Raw genomic sequence first — 21,539 nt, 5'->3', positions numbered from 1 at the left:
CTCTTAAGATTTGGGGTCTCTTTACCTATAATAAATATATTCGATTCGTTTGAACACAAACATGCTTTTGAGGTTTTTATCTCATGTTTGAGCCATGAAAGTGCGTTGACACATCGATTTTGCTAGAGAAACAAGTTTATATCAATTGGGCCCGAAGGGGGCTACACAATACATTATGGTTTTGGAAATCATTAGATATGATCATTCAACTCTTATTTGGAAGCTAAAATATAACTTCAACAAAAAAATCCAATCATCATGCTACATTTTGCTACTAACATGGTAAAGAGAAACTATAAATTAAATATTGAAAATTGATACCAAAATGCGCACACAAAGAAGTATTCATGGTAATGCCAATGACTTCATAGGTTTGGAATAGTCATATGAGAGTTTGCATCCCTTTATCTTTGGTGTGCATTGAGTTATAGATTATCTCATTTAGGGTCACACTAATTTTTCTTTCTATAAAACTCACAATCCCATCAATAATGTTCATATTTCCTTTGAAACTTACAATTTGCAATTATCAAATCAAGGGCTTTGAACATTATGTACAACTTTTCCATTTCCTCATCATAGTGCTCTAAAAGACCCCCCACTCCAAGGTTCCTTTTATTTAAAACAAATTCCCCCATCCTACAAGTAATTACATTCAAAACAAAGGCCATTGAATAGATATCCCTAAGGGGGTGGCAATGCTTGGGATTCTCAATTGGTAGTTTCCCATTCCTTTCTTCCCTACTTAGAAGTAATCATTCCCTTCACATAGTTCCAAGAGGGTGAAAAGCATGTGAGATTCCACTCATACTACTTCCCACACCTAACTTCGATGTCCTAAACATCTCTATAGAACCATAAAAGTTCCAAATAGTTATTAGTTTCTAATCTTCTTTGCTTTCCTCACTTTGAAAGTTTTCATGACCCAATGCTCCATCCCAATAAAGTAATAGATCAAGGAGAGGAGGAAGTTACAGATCTCCATAGGCAGGTTTGTGGGAGTTGAATGAGATATCCATCCTACAAATCCCCATCACCTTACTAAATGATATACTTATGATCCTCTCATGGATATCAAGTGCTTGCATGACCTCATAATCTACATAATATTTTTTGGATAGTAAAGATATGATTTACAATTTCTAATCACCTTTCTCCTCAAGGTTTACGCTGAGGTCATTAGTTGATCAATTTGTTTGGGTTATGGATTCCTCTTCAATGGTTAAGATGACCAATATATCCGCAACTTGCTTTGCTTACCTTTTAACATGAAGAAACAAACTTTTTGAAAATATATTGATGCATCCTTAATACATTTTAAGTTTCTTTCCATATGCTAAGTTAGAACTTACTTTCTTAAGAATGAAGTTTGTAACCAACATATATACATCTTGATCCTGTATTTATTAATTAATGAGAGGGATTTAAACAACTAGATGCAATCTTCTTATTGGGTTTTTTTTAGGATTGAGATAGATTTATGCTAGTTTATTTATTTATTTGTTTGAGTTATGACAAATAATAAATGACATTTTTTTTTTCACTTCAATTTCATACATCAACCTCTTTTTTGTTTTATTTTATTAAAATCCCTTATTTATCTCCCTTTTAATTTGTCTCTTCACTTTGGCATGTAGAGTGCACCTTACTTCTCTTGATACGATAAACTTAGAATTTTCCTTGAAGATACCTTTTTGATGATCTAATCTTGGGCACAACTTGACTCCAACCTTTGACCTTTTTTAAGTTGTTCCCTCACCCAACAACTTCAAGAAGGCCTTTATGAAACCCTTGTCATCCCTAATTTAAGCCTTTTGTACATCTCTTTCCCACTTTAGCAAGTGTACTAAAGCTAGAAATACTTGAATATGCAAATAAATAGTTCTTGAAATTGTTCTATGACTATAAAAATCTTTTGTATTGAAAGCTACTTGCTAATTGACATTGAATGTGAAGATTTCTCCAATATGGTAACACATAAGCACCAATATACCATGATCCTATGCCAACGAAGGTGCCCATTTAGATAATAATCCCCATACCAACATAAAGGCTAAGTGATTGTGGGGTAGTATGCTTGGTTGCCTTTCTTATGTTATTGCTGCATGTCCATTAAAACAAAACTTGGATATGGAAAACTGGTGACATCTTAGCACTGCATTTGGAACAGTAAAAACTTCATATACTAAAAACTACTTGCTATCCAACATTGATTGCAATCCCTGTGCTAATGGGGAGCCCATATTAATAATCATAATCTTATTAACATAAAATAGGTTTAGCCACATGTGCTTATATGTATGTTGCGGTAGATCTTGGTAAATGTTCCTCGATAAAATGATACCCAAATGAGAAAATTACAAGTGGACTTAGATTTTGGGTTTTGAGAATACAATTTTATGGTGCTAGAATTGTCAATAAACAAGTCAACTTTAGGATAATTGTCACAAGGTCAACCCATCCTTTAAGAAAGAAAGGATCCAATCCAAAGACAAACAATTAGCAATAGCTTAAGCAACAAAAGTACAATTAAATAGATGACAACTAGAAAGATTTACCAAAGACTTAAAAAACTATAGAAGGATGAAGCTCTTTGTAAAAAAAAATTGATGCGAGAAGTTGCCCCTCTTATAGAGAATCAAGAGAATAAACACCTTTCAAACAATACTCCTACAAACACTGTGGTAACTATGGGTATTTTGTTAGATACAAAGAAGAACTTACGAATTAGAGAGTTTAGACATAGACAAGGGTTAAGAACTTTTGTTGAATCACAAGTTTTTAAAAATTAATTTGTAGATACTAGTTATAAATCCTTTGTAAAAAGGTGTAAGGCGATTAAGTAAAAGAAAAACAACAATATTAAAAATGATTTTTTTTTGTGAAATCTATTTTTTTTAAAAGATTTTTTATTTATTTATTTTTTTTCCACTGGAAAAATCCGTAATTTTTCACTAATCATAGAAAATTTACATACTGTAGATGCGTTTGCATATGCTGTATCGTTCTAGTCGCCAATGACTTGTTTCAAAATATATCAAAAAACTATGAGTTGTGCAGATTCACCACGCAGGGTGATCTGCCATAATATCTGTATGAAGTCTGTTATAAGCCTGTACATATTCCACGAAGGGCTTTTCAAAAAAACTAGCATAATATGTCTAGATAACTATGTACAATGTCAAAATTTGTAATTTTCAATAAGAGCCATAAAAAACATCCAGTGATTAAGGGCTCTCTGCCCTGCGATAATGTTGATCTATATATGGACGATGGAAGTAGCGATATTCATTTGTCCCCCGCTGTTCCTGGATCATTCACTCTCCTCTGGGTAGCAACGAGGCCTCCTTAGATCACTGGTCAGCACTAATATTATGCTCCTCGAAGCTTTTGCGGCTTCAACAGCTGCTCGAGCCCTGGTGAGCGGCGGCGAGATCGATCTGTGCACTGCATCCACCGCCTTATGAAGAGGAGAGCTTGTCGAGGGGGTAGGCCCCGGAGCAGGAGAGCGCATAACTGTCGGCGAGTCGATCCTGGATGGAGCAGGTGTAGCCTTTGGGGTATCCTCTGATTTTCTGATAAGAGGGAAATCTTTGAAGATATGTCCCACCTTATGACATTGCCGGCAACGAAACGGAACCCCCTCGTAGTCCAGGATCTGGACCCTGATGAACTTTCCCCATTGTAATGTTATCTTCTCCTCCAGACCCTCGCGGGTGTCCAAGTGGACCAGAATACGAGCGAGGGTTCGATTCTTCGATTCCACAAATGTACGGTCATGATCCAAATATGTACCGAGAGCATTTCCAATTCTGATAAAGACTTCCTCGCACCAGTACTGTAATGGAAGCCCCGACAAACGTACCCAGAGGGGTCCGGCCCTGATTTGCTCTCGCTCAGGGTCAAACAGAGGGCTCCATTGCTTTAGTAGAACCGGAGCCATCTCAATGTGCCAATACCTGGCAAGAACCAAATCCGTGTAGTTTTCCTTTGCAAAGTGTAGGGAAAACCAACCCCTTGGAAGGATCTGTACCTCAGGCAATTCCTTCAGTAAACCACCCCATATCTCCTTGACCCAAAGAGTGAGTCTGTTGGCCGAGTACGCTCTGCCACGAACATGCCCAACAAGTACCGTACTAGCCATAAAAAAAAAATATTTTTATTTTTGAAAAAAAACATATATTTATATTACATATACTATTTAAAAGTACAAGTTTTTGGAATATAAATCCTTTTGTATAACATATAAATCAAAATATATATTTTTTTTAAATTTATTATAAAGTAAATACATATGAATGATGATAAAAAATAATTAGTAATTAATTTATTATAAAGTGAACACCCTGAATATGTTTAATCGTAAAAGAAATATACGTAGTACACCTTTCCCTTTCATAAATTAAAAAATATATAAATCCGGATATTCGTCCCTTATTATTACGACATTACCATGATACCTTCAAATACTCTTCATGAAAATAAAACTAATTCCAATGAAATGCTCTTCATGAAAATAAAAACTTCCCCTGCCTTAAGGGAGACGATTCGAATCGAAGTGGAGGGTTGAGCATATCCTTGCACACTAACTAAAAGTGCTTTCATTACGTAGACAGCTATATTTACACAGGCCCCTCTATCTCGGCAACTACCAATGATCGTTCCATTGCAGAGGATGTCTGATTTCTATAGCAAACTTTTCGAACAGTTTTCCCATTTGCATTACAGAATCTTCCACACAAATCCCATGGCATTATTGGGTCCAGTTGCTGCACGACAGTTAGGCCAGATGTTAATAGCTCTGCTATTCTTCCACATCTCCGAGTATGTATTGGCTGTGATCATCCATGGAGCATCCAGAGTGAATCTAGCCTGTAACTTCACTCAGCCCTTCAATTTTATCTTGAGTATTAATTTAGCTTTCTGAGCAAAATCAGTGGTTCACTGAATTTATTGGTTTATCATCATATCGTATGCGTTTGATTGCTAAGTGATGTCAATGGCGTCTGGCATGGAATGTTTCATTGAGTTTTCCTCTATAGTCTCTTTCTTATAATTTCTGCGTAGAATTCTGGAAGATTACAAGTATTCTGTAAGTGTTCTTTGATTTGCAGTTAGAATAATGTAAGTTTCAGTTCAATTGGAATGCTTATAGCTGTATAGAAACCCTTTGTTATTGAATCTGTGAGGTCTAGTATGAATTTTACATGGATTGGTCTTTCTCGTTTGTGATACCGACAGATAGTTATCATATGCTAAACGTCATGGCCAAATTGTCGAAGATTGTGAAAGTTGACATTTGCAGAAAATAACCAGGCAGTTGCAATAACGAATACCTGATAGATATGGTGAACTAGGGCATAGACACTGTAAACAGATAGATGTAATATTTTGGATATAGCAATCCACACCTTCATATCACACCGGTAAGGGTGCCTGTCATGAAAAGTGGGCTTTTAGCTTTGTCGTAAAGCAGCCCACTCGCCTGGGGCTGGTTCTGGGTGACATGTTATCAGCGCCAAGTGTCAAGCATTGATATTGATTGGCAGTGGGTGGGGGCCGAAGTAAATTGTTGCTTGAGAGGGTTCAGGGGGCGCAGGGTTGGCGGTAGCAACCCAACCTTAACTGCAAACCGGTAAAGGTGCAATTTATGAAAAGGGCATGTAGCTCAGTCGCAGAGCAGTTCACCAGTTTGACTCCTAAATTGGCCAATTTTAAACATAATATGGTTGAGGCTACCTAATTCCTTCCAGATAGAAAATGACCAGTTTGTGCACAAGAATACCTAATAATTAAATTCTCTACGTGCAAGGAAACCTAAAAATTGGATTGTCAAAGAAATGGATAACATGCTGATAACTAGCTAACGGCCGCGAACACAAGAAACTGCAGAATTTTAGATGCTTCAGTGGTCTCCCTTCCAAATAAAATAAATAGCTACATGACTGTTTGTCCTTTGTCTCGACTCTCCACAGGCAGGGCCTTTGTAATAAGAATACGAGGTATGAAAAACTGCCCCATTTAATGGTTTACATGATGAGGGATTAGTTTTGTAATTCATCAATTTTCAATCTCAAAGGATGGAATATTTTAAGTTTCCTACTTAAATATGGTGTGTGGAGGACGGACAGTTAACCCATATCAAGCAATTTAAAGTACTTAAATTTTAATACTTGGTGTTATTTGAAGTGAACCTTCACAATAGGAGATTCTCTTCTAATTGTATTCATTCCATGATGCAGGCCCCAGGGACATGTCATAACTTTAATTTACCCTTGTTATTGACATTATTTTTCCAAGATATCATTGGAATGTTTATTGGGAATTATTTGCAAATGCATTTACCAATCATGGTTCCATAACTAGTGATCTCTGCGTATGAGACCGTGCTTGAATGTTAGCATCCTTAGTAAAAACTTTGTAATTCCATGTTGTTTATATTCCAGACCTAAGCTACCATCGTATGTGGGTACAAGTGCAGGTACGGGTATGCCATTTTTGGAAACAGAGGATTAGGACACGCCAGGGTTTACATATATGAAAAAAACATAACTAACAAGTTCTGTAATTCAGCAATAATTCATATTCATTTTGAGATAAAATTCATCATTCAAATTTCAAATCATTCAAACTTCAACTTCATAGTCAATTTTCAGTCGTTTCTCAGTCAATGATTCATCAAAGGACAATTTCATATTGTTCATTCAAGATTGTACAGTCATGAATGGTTAGAAAAACAGTAAACTTGTTATCGTTCTCATGAATAGCTCTCGTCTTAAACCAAGTATATACTGCATTAAAAAATTGCCTAATGGTATTTCCAAAAATGAAATAGCAAAACAACATAGCTGATTCCTCGAGGAAAGTGGGCTTGTTCTGCTGCTTCGTCGCCATCATTGGCATCACAAAGGTCCTCAGTTAATAGGGTCCCCAGATAATTGTTGCTCTCAAGTGTAGCCTCCTCTTTGCCGATTGTAACTGGAGGTGTTTCTTGTCGAGGTCGCCTGGCTGTGGCTCCTTTTCCACACATATAGCATCCTCTGTGTATCCTTATACCTTGGGTCTTTCTTGTTAGAATTTCACTTCATGACATAATACATTGTATCTGCACTTATATATCTTCAGCCCTACAACTGAATCTAAACCTTCTGAAACACCCATCAAGAGTTTATATCTGCAAACACCACAATCCTGTAGACAATATTCAGGATTCCAGACACCACAGATTAAAAGATTGGACCATTCCAACAGCAGCCATATACGAGATCTAATAAAATGATATGAAATTCAGATCTTGATATTAAGTCAGTGCAGCACTAGGCCAACATTAAATATACATCAGATCTGAAAACTATATAAGCATGCTAAATCAGCTCGGCGCTAACCTGACTGTTTATTTATCAGCATAATTAATTATCTACAACAATAAACAAAAAGCAAGGTCAGATTGATGAAAAGACTGATCAAGATGAAAGACCGAAGAAGATTAAGAATGTTGCTGAAGCCATCAAGGACAAAGGACAACAAAGGAATACATCACCACCTCCGAAGAAGAATGAATACAAAAGACCATCCAGGAATGCTAATTCATTCAATGGTTATTGTTTTTCATGTACTAACTTTGGACATATGGCTAGGGATTGTGAAGTGTTTGATAGGCACAATTATCGAGGGTACCATCAAAACCCTAGAAACAGGTTTGCTGAATCACGAGACAAATTTCACAATGACTTTGTCAACAGAAAGTACATGTCAGCTAGGCCAAACATTGAATGTTTCAAATGCAATTACTATGGCCATATAGCTTGTGATTGCAGATATAAGGTGGACTCTTCCATGAATGGTAACCTCAACATTGAATGTTACAAATTTCATAACTATGGGCACATTGCTTGAGATTGCAGGTACAAGATAGAATCTACCAGGATTGACTACCCTAACATTAGGTACAAGAAATTGGAAAAGAAAACAGGTTCAAGATGATCAAGGAGATAAGAAAGTCTCAGTAGTCATGCTTTTAGGATTTGTAATGACAAAAGGTCATGATGAATCAATAGATACATCAGACGATGACACGAGTCAAGAAGGTCCAACTGTATTAGAATATTCCTATTTAGTATTTAATGCTCATTCTTTTAGCTGTTGCTATTTTTTATTCTTTTAGCAGTTTCTTAGATGAAACTGATTGTTTCCATATTCTACATAGAAACTTGATGTTTCTATTATTGTAAATATCTCTGTATTATTATTGAGCTTCAGCTTGCTCATGATTAATTAATTGATTGGAAATCCATATGCATTGTTCGCACTGTTTTATGGTATCAGAGCACGGGTATTTTTTGAAATAATTTTTCATTCATGTGAAAAATTTTGTGCTTCATTTCGAAATTACTCTCTAGGCTTTGAATCTGCTGTTTGAGTTGTTCTTCGGTGGTTTTGTGAGGGTTTCTGGTGTCATCCGAGAGATTTGAAACACTTCCCTCATACTTCGTGCTGGATCAGACGCTGTTTGACCACTGCTCGTTTTTTTTACCGTGTGGATTTTTTTGTTTGACCTACTCGATTCCACCTTCTACTGTGGTCAGAAGTTACGTCACCTCTGCAATCGGCGAAGACCGCTCTCTGCCGCCGCGTCCAATCCTGGATCTGCACCACGAGACTGACATTTTTTTTTGCGGCAAAAGCCGAGACTGCCAACATTTCGTTGCTTCCTCCAGGCTGACTAAAGGCGTGGCGTAAAACTTTTGGCATATGTCTCGCCGCCAAATTTCCGCCGTCGTTCACCAAGCAGTCTTCGTATGCTAGAAGCCGACGCAAAGGAGCTGCACCTGATACGCATGTGTTTATCATTTCAAGCATACCGTCTGTGAATGTGTAAATAAAGGCGTCAACATTCATCCGGTTAAGCATTGCACCACGACAATCCGCAACACACTAACTGCAATAGTTGTTGATTCGAAGGAGCGGATTGCAACAACAGCGGGAGGCACAACAGTTTTTTAAGAAGGGACAGGGCGTGCAGCCATATTCACCTTCTCTTCGATCAAACGGTGGCTGGTATCGAGAAATTCCGCAGAGCCTTTCGTTTCATCCGCTTCGTTCATTTGACGGGATCGAGACCAAAGCGGTATCGTGGTCAAACGTAGAATTTTTGCCGTGGCACCTGTGTGTTGAAAAGGGCACTTACGACTTCTGATTGGCGTAAGCGTGTCGGTTCTGTTTTGCCAAGGGTAAATCGATCGATTTTTAGTGCTAAATCAACCTGATTCCAGTCCGGAAGCTCTCGGATCACCGCAGATTTCAGTGATTCTGCGTGTTGGAAGCTTTTGAACAGAATAGTCTGGCACTGTCGGCTTGGACTCAGCGGCAGTCATTACTATCAGCGGCTTTTCGAAGAACTGATATTTGAATTTCCGGCTTTTCTAAGAACTGATATTTGAACAGTCATCGTGAGTACAGGGAACGCAGGGATTCAAACTTGGGTTTTTCCATTGTTTACGGCAGCAGCAAGAAAAAAAAAAAAAGGATAGCAGAAATTCAAAAGCAGGGTCTTTTTCTTGTCTTAGTCATGAATCCTTTACGCTTTCTGGCAAAATTTCATTAAATAAGCCGATATTTTCTGAGTCAAATCTGTCGTTCAAAGCACTATCTTAAGCAGCAGAGTTTGGGAAGAAGTTCATTCAAGTAAATCAGCATTGTTATTACAGTAAAACAGAGGTTTTAACTTTCCAGAAATTTCGTGCCTCTTCATATCCGTCTTGAGTTTCCTGCCTATGCCTGTGGGCTTAATTTGTTGATTCTTCCTATCTAGTGTTTGTTTAAGAAAATTGTGCTTCTTACAGTAAATCAGTTTCCTTTGGGAATCATTTCATATTTATATCAGCATCTGTCAATTTTTGTCTGGATCAGCCAGCATCCGCGTTGAAATCCGTGCAGGATTTTTTGTATTTTTCCATATCTTGGGAAACGTGCAGATGGCTTCGTTAACTAATCTCATGTTGGAAGGCAGTCAGGAATATTCCGAGCAGACAGAATCTGCCTTTTACGCCTTTATGGCTAAAAGGTCGTCAGATCATGTACCGTCTTCTGCTTGGTACATTGACTCTGGTGCATCACGCCATTTCTCTCACAGGCGTGACTGGTTTATTGACTTCTCACCTTTCAGTGATTCCGTGGTATTTGGTGGAGGTGAAAAATACACAGTGGTTGGCAGAGGTACCGTTCAGATCCAGTCTGGTGGGCGCACACTCATCTTCTTGAATGTATACTATGTTCCTGGTATGGAAATTAATCTGCTGTCTGTCAGCCAGATTATGAGGAATTCTCCTCAGCTTGATGTAGTGTTCAGTGCGCACAAGTGCTCCATTATTGACAGGGAGACTAGTCTAACAATTGCTGTTGGCCTAGAGGACCATGGTCTATATAGGCTACTTGACACCGGTGACTCTCCAGAAGTGGCTCTAGCAGCACGTGTCTCTCCCATCAGTACTCTATGGCATCAGCGATATGGGCATCTAAATATGCAGTATCTCTCTCAGCTCTCTCGGGAGGGACTTGTGTCAGGATTACCTGATATTCAGACTCAGCAATTGGGGGTATGCGGCGCCTGTCAAGCGGGAAAGCAACATCGGTCTCCATTCAAGGATGGAGAATCTTGGCGAGCATCTAAGGTACTTCAGTTACTTCATGCTGATATTTGTGGTCCTATGAATACAGCCTCTATCACTGCTTGCAAATATTTTTTACTTATTGTAGATGATTTCAGTAGAAAGATGTGGGTGTATTTTCTAAAAAATAAATCTGATGCACTTAGTACCTTTCAGAAGTTTAAAACCTTAGTTGAAAAAGAGTCTGGCTGTAACATCATGACTCTTAGGACCGACAATGGGGGGGAATTTTGTTCTTCAGCTTTTGCCAACTTCTGTGATATTCATGGCATCAAACGTCAGTTAACCACACCCTACACTCCTCAGCAGAACAGTGTTGTCGAGCGTCGCAACCGCACGGTTGTTGAAATGGCTCGTTCCATGTTACAACACAGGAGTGTTCCAAACAGATTCTGGGCTGAAGCAGTATTTACTGCTGTTTACCTTCTTAACCGATCACCCACTCAGGCTGTTACAGGGAAGACTCCTGAAGAGGTTTGGTCTGGCCGTAAGCCTAAGATCAGTCATCTCAAAGTATTTGGCTCAGTTGCATATGTTTGGATTCCAGCTGCTAAGCGCTCTAAGTTGGATTCCAAAAGCCAGAAACTCATGATGACAGGGTACAGTGATCATCACAAGGCCTATAGGCTGATAGATATAGCCACTGGTCGTCTTAACTTCAGTCGGGATGTAGTATTTGATGAAGACAGAGGATTCTTTCAGTCTTCTTCTTCTGAGCAGTGTTCTGAGGATCAGCCTCACAGTGTTCTTCTTCCGGTCGGTCCACCTGATGGGAGGGATGATGTAGCATCAGTATTTGATAATACTCTATCTGAGCTTCCTCTAGAAAATAACCCTCCTCTTGCGGCCCCTATTGCTCTTGAGTCTTCTCCACCTCTTCCTGATATTGGTTCCTCTACTCCTGATATTGGTTCTTCTACTCTTCGGCCTAAATGGTGGGCTAAAACCATTGGTGATCTCTGGGATGATGAGCTCCTTGAAGGTAGAACTTCTAGACATAAGAACAGACAACAGTCTACAGTGAATTTTGCTCTTATGGCTAACCTACACAGTATTTTTGAGCCTCAAACCTATTCAGAGGCTAAGGGTACATCTGAGTGGGAACAGGCTATGGAAGCCGAATTCCAGAGTCTTCAGAAGAATCACACATGGACACTTTCTGATCTTCCTGCAGGGAAAAAGCCCATAGGCTGCAAATGGGTGTATAAAGTGAAATACAAAGCTGATGGAACCATAGACAAGTATAAAGCTCGGCTTGTGGCTCGAGGGTTCTCACAGAAGGAAGGCATCGACTATGAGGAGACTTTTGCTCCTACAGCCAAGATGAGTACCATAAGGCTTGTCCTTGCCCTAGCAGCTCAGTTCAAATGGAAAGTTCATCAGATGGATGTAAAAAGTGCTTTCCTAAATGGTGATCTCCAAGAAGAAGTCTACATGACGCAGCCTCCAGGATTCAAGGTTGTTGGTCAAGAACAGAAAGTGTGTCGGTTAGCTAAAGCAATCTATGGATTGAAACAAGCTCCTTGGGCTTGGTACATGAAAATTGATCAGTACCTGACAGATCAGGGTTTTCAGTGGAGCCCATCTGATGCAAACCTGTACATCAAGCATACTGGTGATGATATCTTGTTTGTGGTTGTCTATGTGGATGACCTTATCATTACTGGCAGCTCTGCACATTTGATCCATGGGATCAAACAAGATTTATGCAGAACTTTTGAGATGACAGACTTGGGACTTCTTCATTACTGTCTGGGGGTTGAAGTTTGGCAGACTGAAAATCAGATCTTTCTCTCTCAGTCCAAGTATGCCAAAAATCTTGTGGACAGGTTCAGAATGCAGGATTGCAAATCGGCCACGACTCCTATGGAACCAGGGCTCAAACTTTCAGCACAGTCATCCTCTCCCCTTGTGGATGAAACTTTATTTAGGCAATTAGTGGGCAGTCTCATCTATCTTACTGCTACCAGACCTGACATCAGTTTTGCAGTAAGCTACATTTCCCGCTTCATGTCAGCTCCTAAAGCTGATCATTGGAAAGCAGCAAAGCATGTGCTACGATATGTGCGTGGCACTTCTGATTATGGCCTCCTATACACTCGAAGTTCCAATCCTATACTCAGTGGTTACACTGATTCTGACTGGGCCGGTTCGGTTGATGACCGTAAATCTACAGCTGGGTATGTGTTTAATCTAGGATCCGGTGCTGTTACTTGGACTAGTAAGAAGCAACAGGCAGTGGCTCTCTCCTCAACAGAAGCAGAGTATCGGGGAGCAGTTAAGGCATCCTGTGAGGCAGTTTGGCTTCGACGTATGCTGGCAAATATGCATGTTTCCCAGACAGGGCCTACTTCTTTGTTTTGTGATAATCAGGGAGTGCTCAAACTTGCCAAGAATCCAGTCTTTCATGAACGAACAAAGCATGTGGAAACTCATTGCCACTACGTTCGCCAGCTTGTTGAAGACGGCTCAGTTCAGTTGCAATATGTTCCCACAACAGAGCAGCCCGCCGACATTTTCACCAAGCCTCTTGGTCCTGATAAATTTGTAAAATTCAGAGGGTCTATTGGTGTTGTAAATAGATTGAGCATTAAGGGAGGGTATTAGAATATTCCTATTTAGTATTTAATGCTCATTCTTTTAGCTGTTGCTATTTTTTATTCTTTTAGCAGTTTCTTAGATGAAACTGATTGTTTCCATATTCTACATAGAAACTTGATGTTTCTATTATTGTAAATATCTCTGTATTATTATTGAGCTTCAGCTTGTTCATGATTAATTAATTGATTGGAAATCCATATGCGTTGTTCGCACTGTTTTAAACTGAAGAGCTGGGTGATACATTATTTTGAAGAAGCCAACTTGTTGATTCCTTGAATTTTGAAGAGGGGGAGTCTATGCAGCAGTATGTGTCTCATTTTGTTGATAGGCCTACAATTGACAAATATGAAACATTAATGACAAAATAGCATTTTTAGGATTCTGATCAGATGTGTCAAGTTCATGAGATTATATCAGGTTCAGGAGGAGATAGAATAATGCTGCTAGCATTAATCAAGGCATTTCGAAGCAGACAAGGTATCTTGAAAGAAGATGGAAGAAGGCTTCACGTCAAGAGGAGCACAGGTAGATTACAGGTTCACATTGATCTCTTTCAGTTTGGCAAGACAAGAGGAAGCACGAGCAAATTACGGGTCCACAGGAAGTAGGCAATTTGTTAGGGGGAGTCACCCTTTGCCATTGATGTCAAAGGGGGGGAGAAATCAGGGGAAGGAGATCAAAGCGTGAAGTCACGGGGAGTTGTGTACTTGCAGAAGGAGTACGTGTGTTGCCATCAATGACAAAGGGGGTAATTGTTGGATGGCGTTGTCATTGATGTTAACCCTTGGGTTTGACTTTGACTAGAACACCAGTTATTGATGTCAAACAGTTAATGAACACTTATATTTGTTTGGATTACATCAAGTTGGAAGCTCCACCGTTGGATAGTTGAAAACCCTAAGTTCCAAGCTTGGGTTTCTTAGTCAATGGATATACCCCAAACTTGTTGGAGAATTTTGGAGTGGAAAATAAATAAGTTTATCCCGAAGATCATTCATAATGGATTCTCCTCATCAAGATGTTTCTAGTGGTATGTGACACGCCCTGAGAGGTCTCATGGTTCGAGAGATATTTGCATTTGAAGTTGAAAACCCTAGTTTATGGGCTAAAACGCCAAGGGGTGGTGACTTGGCATACTCTTATTGGTTGTTGGTCATTAAATATCAAGCATGAGGGTTCTTTGTCATGTTTAGTGGAGACATCATCCTAAGGAAAGGCATCAAGCTATTTGGCACCCACAAATGGCATCCATCACTAATTAATAAGCCACATTCTTCCACCATAAAGTCTAGCGGTCCTCTTACTTAGGGATGAGGGTAACCTATTAGTTATTTTTATTAGGTAAGTCAACATTATTAAAAGATGTTTTAGACCCTAAAGTCTCCTCCAACGTTTACCTTAGAAGCTCTCTCCAAATCTATAAAAGGGAGACCTATCCACTCCCAAACACATGATCCAAAACAATTATCATTTGATTAGCTTGCCTCTGAAATTCTTGGACCCCTGAGGAGACTGGCGAAGGACATTTAAGTGTGTTAAGATTTGTTTGTCACACATTTGGTGGTCTCTTGGAGGTTCTTTTTACAGGTCTCTAGCTTGAGGAAGAGCGAAGGTCTAGGTAAGTAACTTGACAAAGTCTTGGCTAAAATTGTGTACATTCTAGAATCTAAACCATTCGGACCTGAGGTCATCCTTCTGAATTACTTTGGATCTGTTGTGGAGTGTTTTCCTGTTGAAAACCTGTTGGGTACAGGCTTCATTTATTTCATTTATGTTTGATAAGGGACTCACATTGCCACATTTATGTTTGAGAAGGGACTCACATTGCCATTTTTTTATTATTTTGAAGGTACAAACCTGTGGTCTGATCAGTTCTTTTTTACTTAGAACTTTTTCAGCCTTCTAGGGCATCAATTGCAGTAAACTTTAGCTTCAATTTGTGTTGAAATTTGGTACTAGAGGACATGTGGTTCCCTAAGGCTTTGATCTTTGGCCTAGGGAAAAGTGTCCAAAAGAATTTAATTTTTCTCCTAAAGTAACTTTATAATTTTTATAAAGTTAAATCTAATTTAAAAGTGACTTTAAGTGATAAAGTTACTAAGTCTAATTTTAAAGTGACTTTTATAAAGTCAATGAAAAATTAGAAATGAAAAGTGACTTTGGAAATAAATGACTAAGTGGGTCTTTATTAAAGTGGGGTGAATCAAAAAATAAAAAGTGAGATTTAAATGAGCATTTAATCTCAGCCTTAGATCTCAATCTATTTCAGCCATTGGATTTAGAGATCACCCAAAAGTCACTTGGGGTTAGATTAAAGAAGGAAAATGAGGAAAAGGTCATTTATTCTTTCATGAGCAGATTGGGAGAAGGAGAGCAAGAGAGCAAGAGAGATTTTTGAGCAGGGAGGAGAAGGAGACAGCAGCTTGGCACACATTCCAAGGCAGCAGTTGAGCAGATTTGTACAGCTGGTTCAGCACACAGTGAAAGGCAGATTTTGGCACGATTTTCGAGGAGTGGTTTGCACAAAAATCGAAGAGCAGTTTGCTGGTTTTTTTGCATGCAAAACGAGGGCCGTACAGCAACATTTATTGTTGAAAGTGGGCACGAAAATCGAGGAGGCCGTACAACATTTATTGCTGTCTTGTTTGTTGTAATTTCCAGTTTGCTGTGAGGCATGGGAAAAGAGATAAGTTGTAAATTTGCTTGCTGATTTTTTCGCTGAATATTTCTCACTGTGAAAAAGGCATTTTCAGAAATAAAGAAGAGCTCTCGAACTGGTTTTCCCCAAGAGTTGTAGGGGGTTTTTCCAGGGTCAAGTTGACAAAAAATCTCAGTGTTTAAATGTGTTTTAATGGCTGTTTATTACTGCTGATTTTTATCTCTGCAATTTCCAACATTCTGTAAAATTTCCAGAATTTGTGTTTTCAACAATATTTATTTTTTCAGCTTGTTAAATGTATGGTTATGGGAAAGGGCATTTAACTACATGGGAGAAATAAGGTGAAACTGAAAACCGGGGTGGGAAAACAGAAATTTCTACATGGTATCAGAGCTTGAGTGCTGAAGGGCAGTTTGGGACAGCAAAAGGAAAAATTACAGCTGCTGATTTTTCACTCAGAAAATTCCAGCAAGCTAATTTTTTCATAAACAGTAGTTTTACCTTTATTACAGCAGTGCTATTTTTCAGTTTTAGGACAACAGGATGTCATTGGGATTGAGGGTGGAGGATAGGTTGGATGGGCATACAAATTACAGCGTTTGGAAGGAGAGAATGCAGAGTATCTTTGAGGAGGCAGAAGTCTGGGATATCATGGTGCATACTACACAAAACCCTGTTGTTGTACCTACTGATGCTACTCAGTTGACAGCTTATAATAAAAAGAACAACAAGGGTAAGAGGCTGATTCTAGACGGAATCAAAGACCATTGCATTCCTCATGTGAGAGGAAAGAGCAATGCCCATGAGATGTGGACAGCATTGTCCAATCTCTACCAGAGTACCAATGAGAACCAGAAGATGGTCTTGAAGGAGAAGCTGAAGAACATTAAGATGGGTAATGATAGTGCAGCTGGATATCTCACAAAGATTACTAATGTGAGAGATGAGTTGGCAGCGATTGGAGAGGCCATTCCACCCACTGAGTTGGTGCGGATTGCAGTGAATGGCCTCCCCCGTTCATGGTTGAACTTTGCTGATGGGGTTTGTGCACGTGAGACCCTTCCCACATGGGAGAGGTTTTCGGATGATTGCATTCAGATAGAGATCAGGAAAGGTCAGCTTGGGGCAGCCAAACCAGTTGAGCAGGATGAAGATGTAGCACTGGTGGCAGGAGGCAAGAAAGGCAAAGGGAAGAAGCAGGCTTCCACAAGCAGTGGTGGGGGCAAAGGCAAAGGTAAAGGTAAACAGGGGAACACACAGAAGGACTATTCCAAGGTGAAGTGTTGGAATTGTCAAAAGATGGGACACTATGCAGTTGTGTGTCCGGAGAAGAAGAAGAAGAAGGGGAAGAACCAGGACGTGGCAGCTTCGGCAGAGATTGAGGACTTTGCAGGTCGTTTTGACTGGGAGTTTGCGTTCACTACGTGTGAGTCCTCTAGTGCAGGATCACTTGCCACACAGGTTCAGAGGGAGCATGCTTTTCCCTCGATTAGCGGAGCATCTTCAGGTATCTGGTATGTGGACAGTGGGGCTTCACGTCACATGACAGGAGTCCGTGAGTACTTCTCAGAGCTTTCAAAGAGTGGCACTGATATAGAGGTAGTACTCGGTGATGACAGAGTTGTTAGAGCAGTCGGGGTGGGGACACTGACATTTCAGAGCGAGTCCAAACCTCCCTTGAAAGTGTCAGATGTTCTCTATGTGCCAGGGATGAGGAAGAACCTCATATCCGTCTCAGTTTTGGAGGACAGAGGATATGAGGTACTATTCAGGGGAGGACAGGTGTTGATGTATCCCAGGGGCACTCCAGCTGATTTAGCTAGAGTGATAGGTGTACGCCATACAAAGGTGTACAAGTTTGCATTCCAGCCCCTTTTGGCATTGAGCAGTAGTACCAACAACAGAGCTAGCAGTTCTGAGCTGTGTGAGATTTGGCACCGCAGGATGGGACATATGTATCATGGAGCCTTGAGGACATTGCGGGAGATCACTACAGGTGTGCCAGATTTCAGTTCTGATCACTTTGATACTTGCAGAGGTTGTGCGATGGGCAAGTTTGCCAAATCCCCTTTTCCCATCAGTGACAGCAGAGCGACTGGGATACTTGATTTGATTCATTCTGATGTGAGCGGTCGGATGTCTCATGTTTCCTTGAGTGGATATGAGTACTATGTTTTATTCATTGATGATCACTCGAGGAGGACCTGGATTTATTTCTTGAAGACCAAGATTGAGGTCTTCAAGCGGTTTTAGGAGTTCAGAGCTCTTGTGGAGACACAGACAGGTCGAAAGATCAAGTCCCTGAGGTCGGACAATGGAGGAGAGTACACCCTTGGAGAGTTTGTTGACTATTGTGCGGAGGCAAGCATTAGGAGGGAGTTCACTGTTCCTTGCAACCCCCAGCAGAACGGGGTTGCAGAGAGGAAGAACAGATCCATCATAGGGGCTGCCAAAGCCATGTTACATGATCAGGGGTTGCCATTGTTCTTGTGGGCAGAGGCCTGCAACACAGCTGTTTACTTGCAGAACAGGAGTCCGCATCGTGCCTTGGGGTGCATGACTCCGGAGGAGGCTTTCTCTGGGAAGAAGCCTGATATTGGTCATCTTCATATCTTTGGATGCATTACATACTCCTATATACCCAAGGAGAAGAGGACCAAACTAGAGCCCACCGCAGAGAAGGGTATCTTTGTGGGCTACAGTGAGACCTCAAAGGCCTTTTGGATTTACATTCCTGCACAGAGGAGAGTTGTTGTCAGATGGGATGTGAAGTTCGAGGAGGACAGGGCCTTTAGGAGGTCACGGGAGTTAGAGTATCTGGATCAGCCAGACCCTCAACAGCAGTTGAGTCAGTCGCAGGGATCCAGTGGGCAGGGATCAGGAGGATCAGGAGGATCAGGAGGTACATCTATGAGGATGTCAGGTCCGTCAGTGAGCAGTGGCTCACCGAGCCAGAGGGGTGGTGCTCCGGGCAGCATGCAGAGCAGTTCACAGAGCAGTTCACTAGGGAGTCCACTGATGGACAGTTCACACGGGTGACGGTACCTTAGCTTCTACAGGTTCAAGTGCAGGCAGGAGGACAGCAGACAGACAGTTAGGAGTTCAGGCTCCTGATGATGATGAGGAGGAGAAGTTTCATTCTCTGGTGGGAGAAGTGCGCTCAGGGAAGAGGAAGCCCAAGTGGCTTCAGGACACCTTGAGAGATGCCACATTTGTTGCTGAGCCGAAGAGGCCGGTCAGAGAGAGTAGACCACCTGAGAGGTTTTGTAGCTATATGGCGATGGTTACCAGCATCCTTGACTCTGAGCCTTCTAGCTATGAGGAGGCAGCTAGCCAGCAGGTCTGGAGAGAGGCCATGCAGGAGGAGTATTCTTCTATCATGAAGAATGATGTTTGGGAGGTGGTGCCGAAACCTGAGGGCAAATCCGTGGTTACTTCCAGATGGCTTTACAAGGTAAAGCATGCTGCAGATGGCAGCATTGAGAAATTCAAAGCAAGGTTTGTGGCTAGAGGGTTCTCCCAGGTAGAGGGAGTTGACTATGAGGAGACCTTCACTCCTGTGGTTCGATATACTTCGATCCGCTCCATTATATCGATAGCAGCAGAGATGGGTTGGAAGATCCACCAGATTGATGTGAAGACCGCATTTCTCAATGGCTTCATACAGGAGGAGGTGTACATTGAGCAGCCACAGGGCTTTGAGGTGCATGGGAAGGAGTCCCATGTGTGCAGACTGTAGAAGGCCCTTTATGGCCTGAAGCAAGCTCCCAGAGCTTGGTACTCCAGGATAGATACATATTTGCAGGGGATGGGTTTCACAAAGAGTGAGGCAGATCCGAACCTTTACTTTATTGTGATTGGTGAGGAGCCTCTCATTCTGGTGCTGTATGTGGATGACTTGGTCATTACAGGTGCAGAGAGACTCATAGAGCACTGCGAGAGAGATCTTGCGACGGAGTTTGAGATGAAGGACATCGGCTTGATGCATTACTTTTTGGGCTTGGAGGTGTGGCAGGAGGAGGGGCATTTCTTCCTGGGGAAGGGGAAGTATATTGTGGACATCCTTAGCAGATTCCACATGGAGGATTGTAGACCCATGTCGACACCGATGATCACCAACTGGAAGAAGCTTCATGCTTCAGATTCCGAGTTGGTGGATCCCACATTGTATAGGCAGCTGATTGGTTCCTTGATGTATTTGGTCAACACTAGACCAGATATCTGTTTTGCAGTCAACACGATGAGTCAGTTTATGTGTGAGCCTAGGAAGGTTCACTAGGTGGCTGCAAAACACATTTTGCGGTACTTGCAGGGGACAGTGGATTATGGTCTGGACTACAGGCAGGGAGATGGAGTGAGATTGGCAGGATACACTGATTCTGATTGGGCAGGGTGTGCTTTTGATAGGAAGAGCACTTCAGGGTGCTGTTTTGGGTTGGGTTCAGCAGGAGTGTCATGGTTCAGCCGGAAGCAGCAGTCAGTAGCACTGAGTTCAGCGGAAGCAGAGTATATGGCAGCTAGTCTAGCTCTGGCTTCGCAAGATGTTGTTTGGCTTATTTGGTCAGCCGTTGAGACCTTCAGTGATTTACTGTGATAATCAGAGTTGCATTAAACTCACGGAGAATCCAGTATTTCATGACAGGTCAAAGCATATCGGGATCAGATATCATTTCATCAGAGACTATGTTCAGAAGGGAGCTGTGAAGCTTGAGTATATTTCCACTGATGAGCAGGTTGCAGATATTCTTACCAAAGCCTTACCACGGGGCAAGCATGTCTACTTCAGAGACAAGATGGGTGTGGTGAGGAACACCTTCCTCGGTAAGAGAGAGTGTTGAAATTTGGTACCAGAGGACAGGTGGTTCCCTAAGGCTTTGATCTTTGGCCTAGGGAAAAGTGTCCAAAAGAATTTAATTTTTCTCCTAAAGTAACTTTATAATTTTTATAAAGTTAAATCTAATTTAAAAGTGACTTTAAGTGATAAAGTTACTAAGTCTAATTTTAAAGTGACTTTTATAAAGTCAATGAAAAATTAGAAAGGAAAAGTGACTTTGGAAATAAATGACTAAGTGGGTCTTTATTAAAGTGGGGTGAATCAAAAAATAAAAAGTGAGATTTAAATGAGCATTTAATCTCAGCGTTAGATTTCAATCTATTTCAGCCATTGGATTTAGGGATCACCCAAAAGTCACTTGGATCACCCAAAAGTCACTTGGGGTTAGATTAAAGAAGGAAAAGGAGGAAAAGGTCATTCATTCTTTCATGAGCAGATTGGGAGAAGGAGAGCAAGAGAGCAAGAGAGATTTCTGAGCAGGGAGGAGAAGGAGACAGCAGCTTGGCACACATTCCAAGGCAGCAGTTGAGCAGATTTGTACAACTGGTTCAACACACAGTGAAAGGCAGATTTTGGCACGATTTTCGAGGAGTGGTTTGCACAAAAATCGAGGAGTAGTTTGCTGGTTTTTCTGCACGCAAAACGAGGGCCGTACAACAGCATTTATTGTTGAAAGTGGGCACGAAAATCGAGGAGGCCGTATAGCATTTATTGCTGTCCTGTTTGCTGTAATTTCCAGTTTGCTGTGAGGCATGGGAAAAGAGATAAGTTGTAAATT

The 21,539-nt window shown here is 40.9% G+C and overlaps 1 protein-coding gene across 2 annotated transcripts in view; it reads left to right on the top strand.

Annotated features, from left to right (window-relative positions):
• Positions 1 to 4,530: 4,530 nt before the first annotated feature.
• LOC149243706 (protein-S-isoprenylcysteine O-methyltransferase A-like) overlaps positions 4,531 to 21,539 on the top strand; it is an 83,080-nt gene continuing 66,071 nt past the window's right edge. The window contains exon 1 of one of the 2 annotated variants that reach the window (XM_089374601.1): positions 4,531 to 4,874. In XM_089374601.1, coding sequence (XP_089230727.1) covers positions 4,655 to 4,874 — 220 coding nt within the window. In that variant the 5' untranslated portion in view covers positions 4,531 to 4,654. The remainder of the gene's footprint in view (positions 4,875 to 21,539) is intronic. The other variant, XM_089374600.1, reaches the window with a different exon arrangement.

Source organism: Pinus tabuliformis, chromosome 8 (genome assembly GCF_031772625.1).
Source record: "Pinus tabuliformis cultivar Carrire ecotype Pingquan chromosome 8, CPIR1, whole genome shotgun sequence".
NCBI classification, from domain to species: domain Eukaryota; kingdom Viridiplantae; phylum Streptophyta; class Pinopsida; order Pinales; family Pinaceae; genus Pinus; species Pinus tabuliformis.
This window is presented reverse-complemented; position numbering and strand designations above follow the sequence as displayed.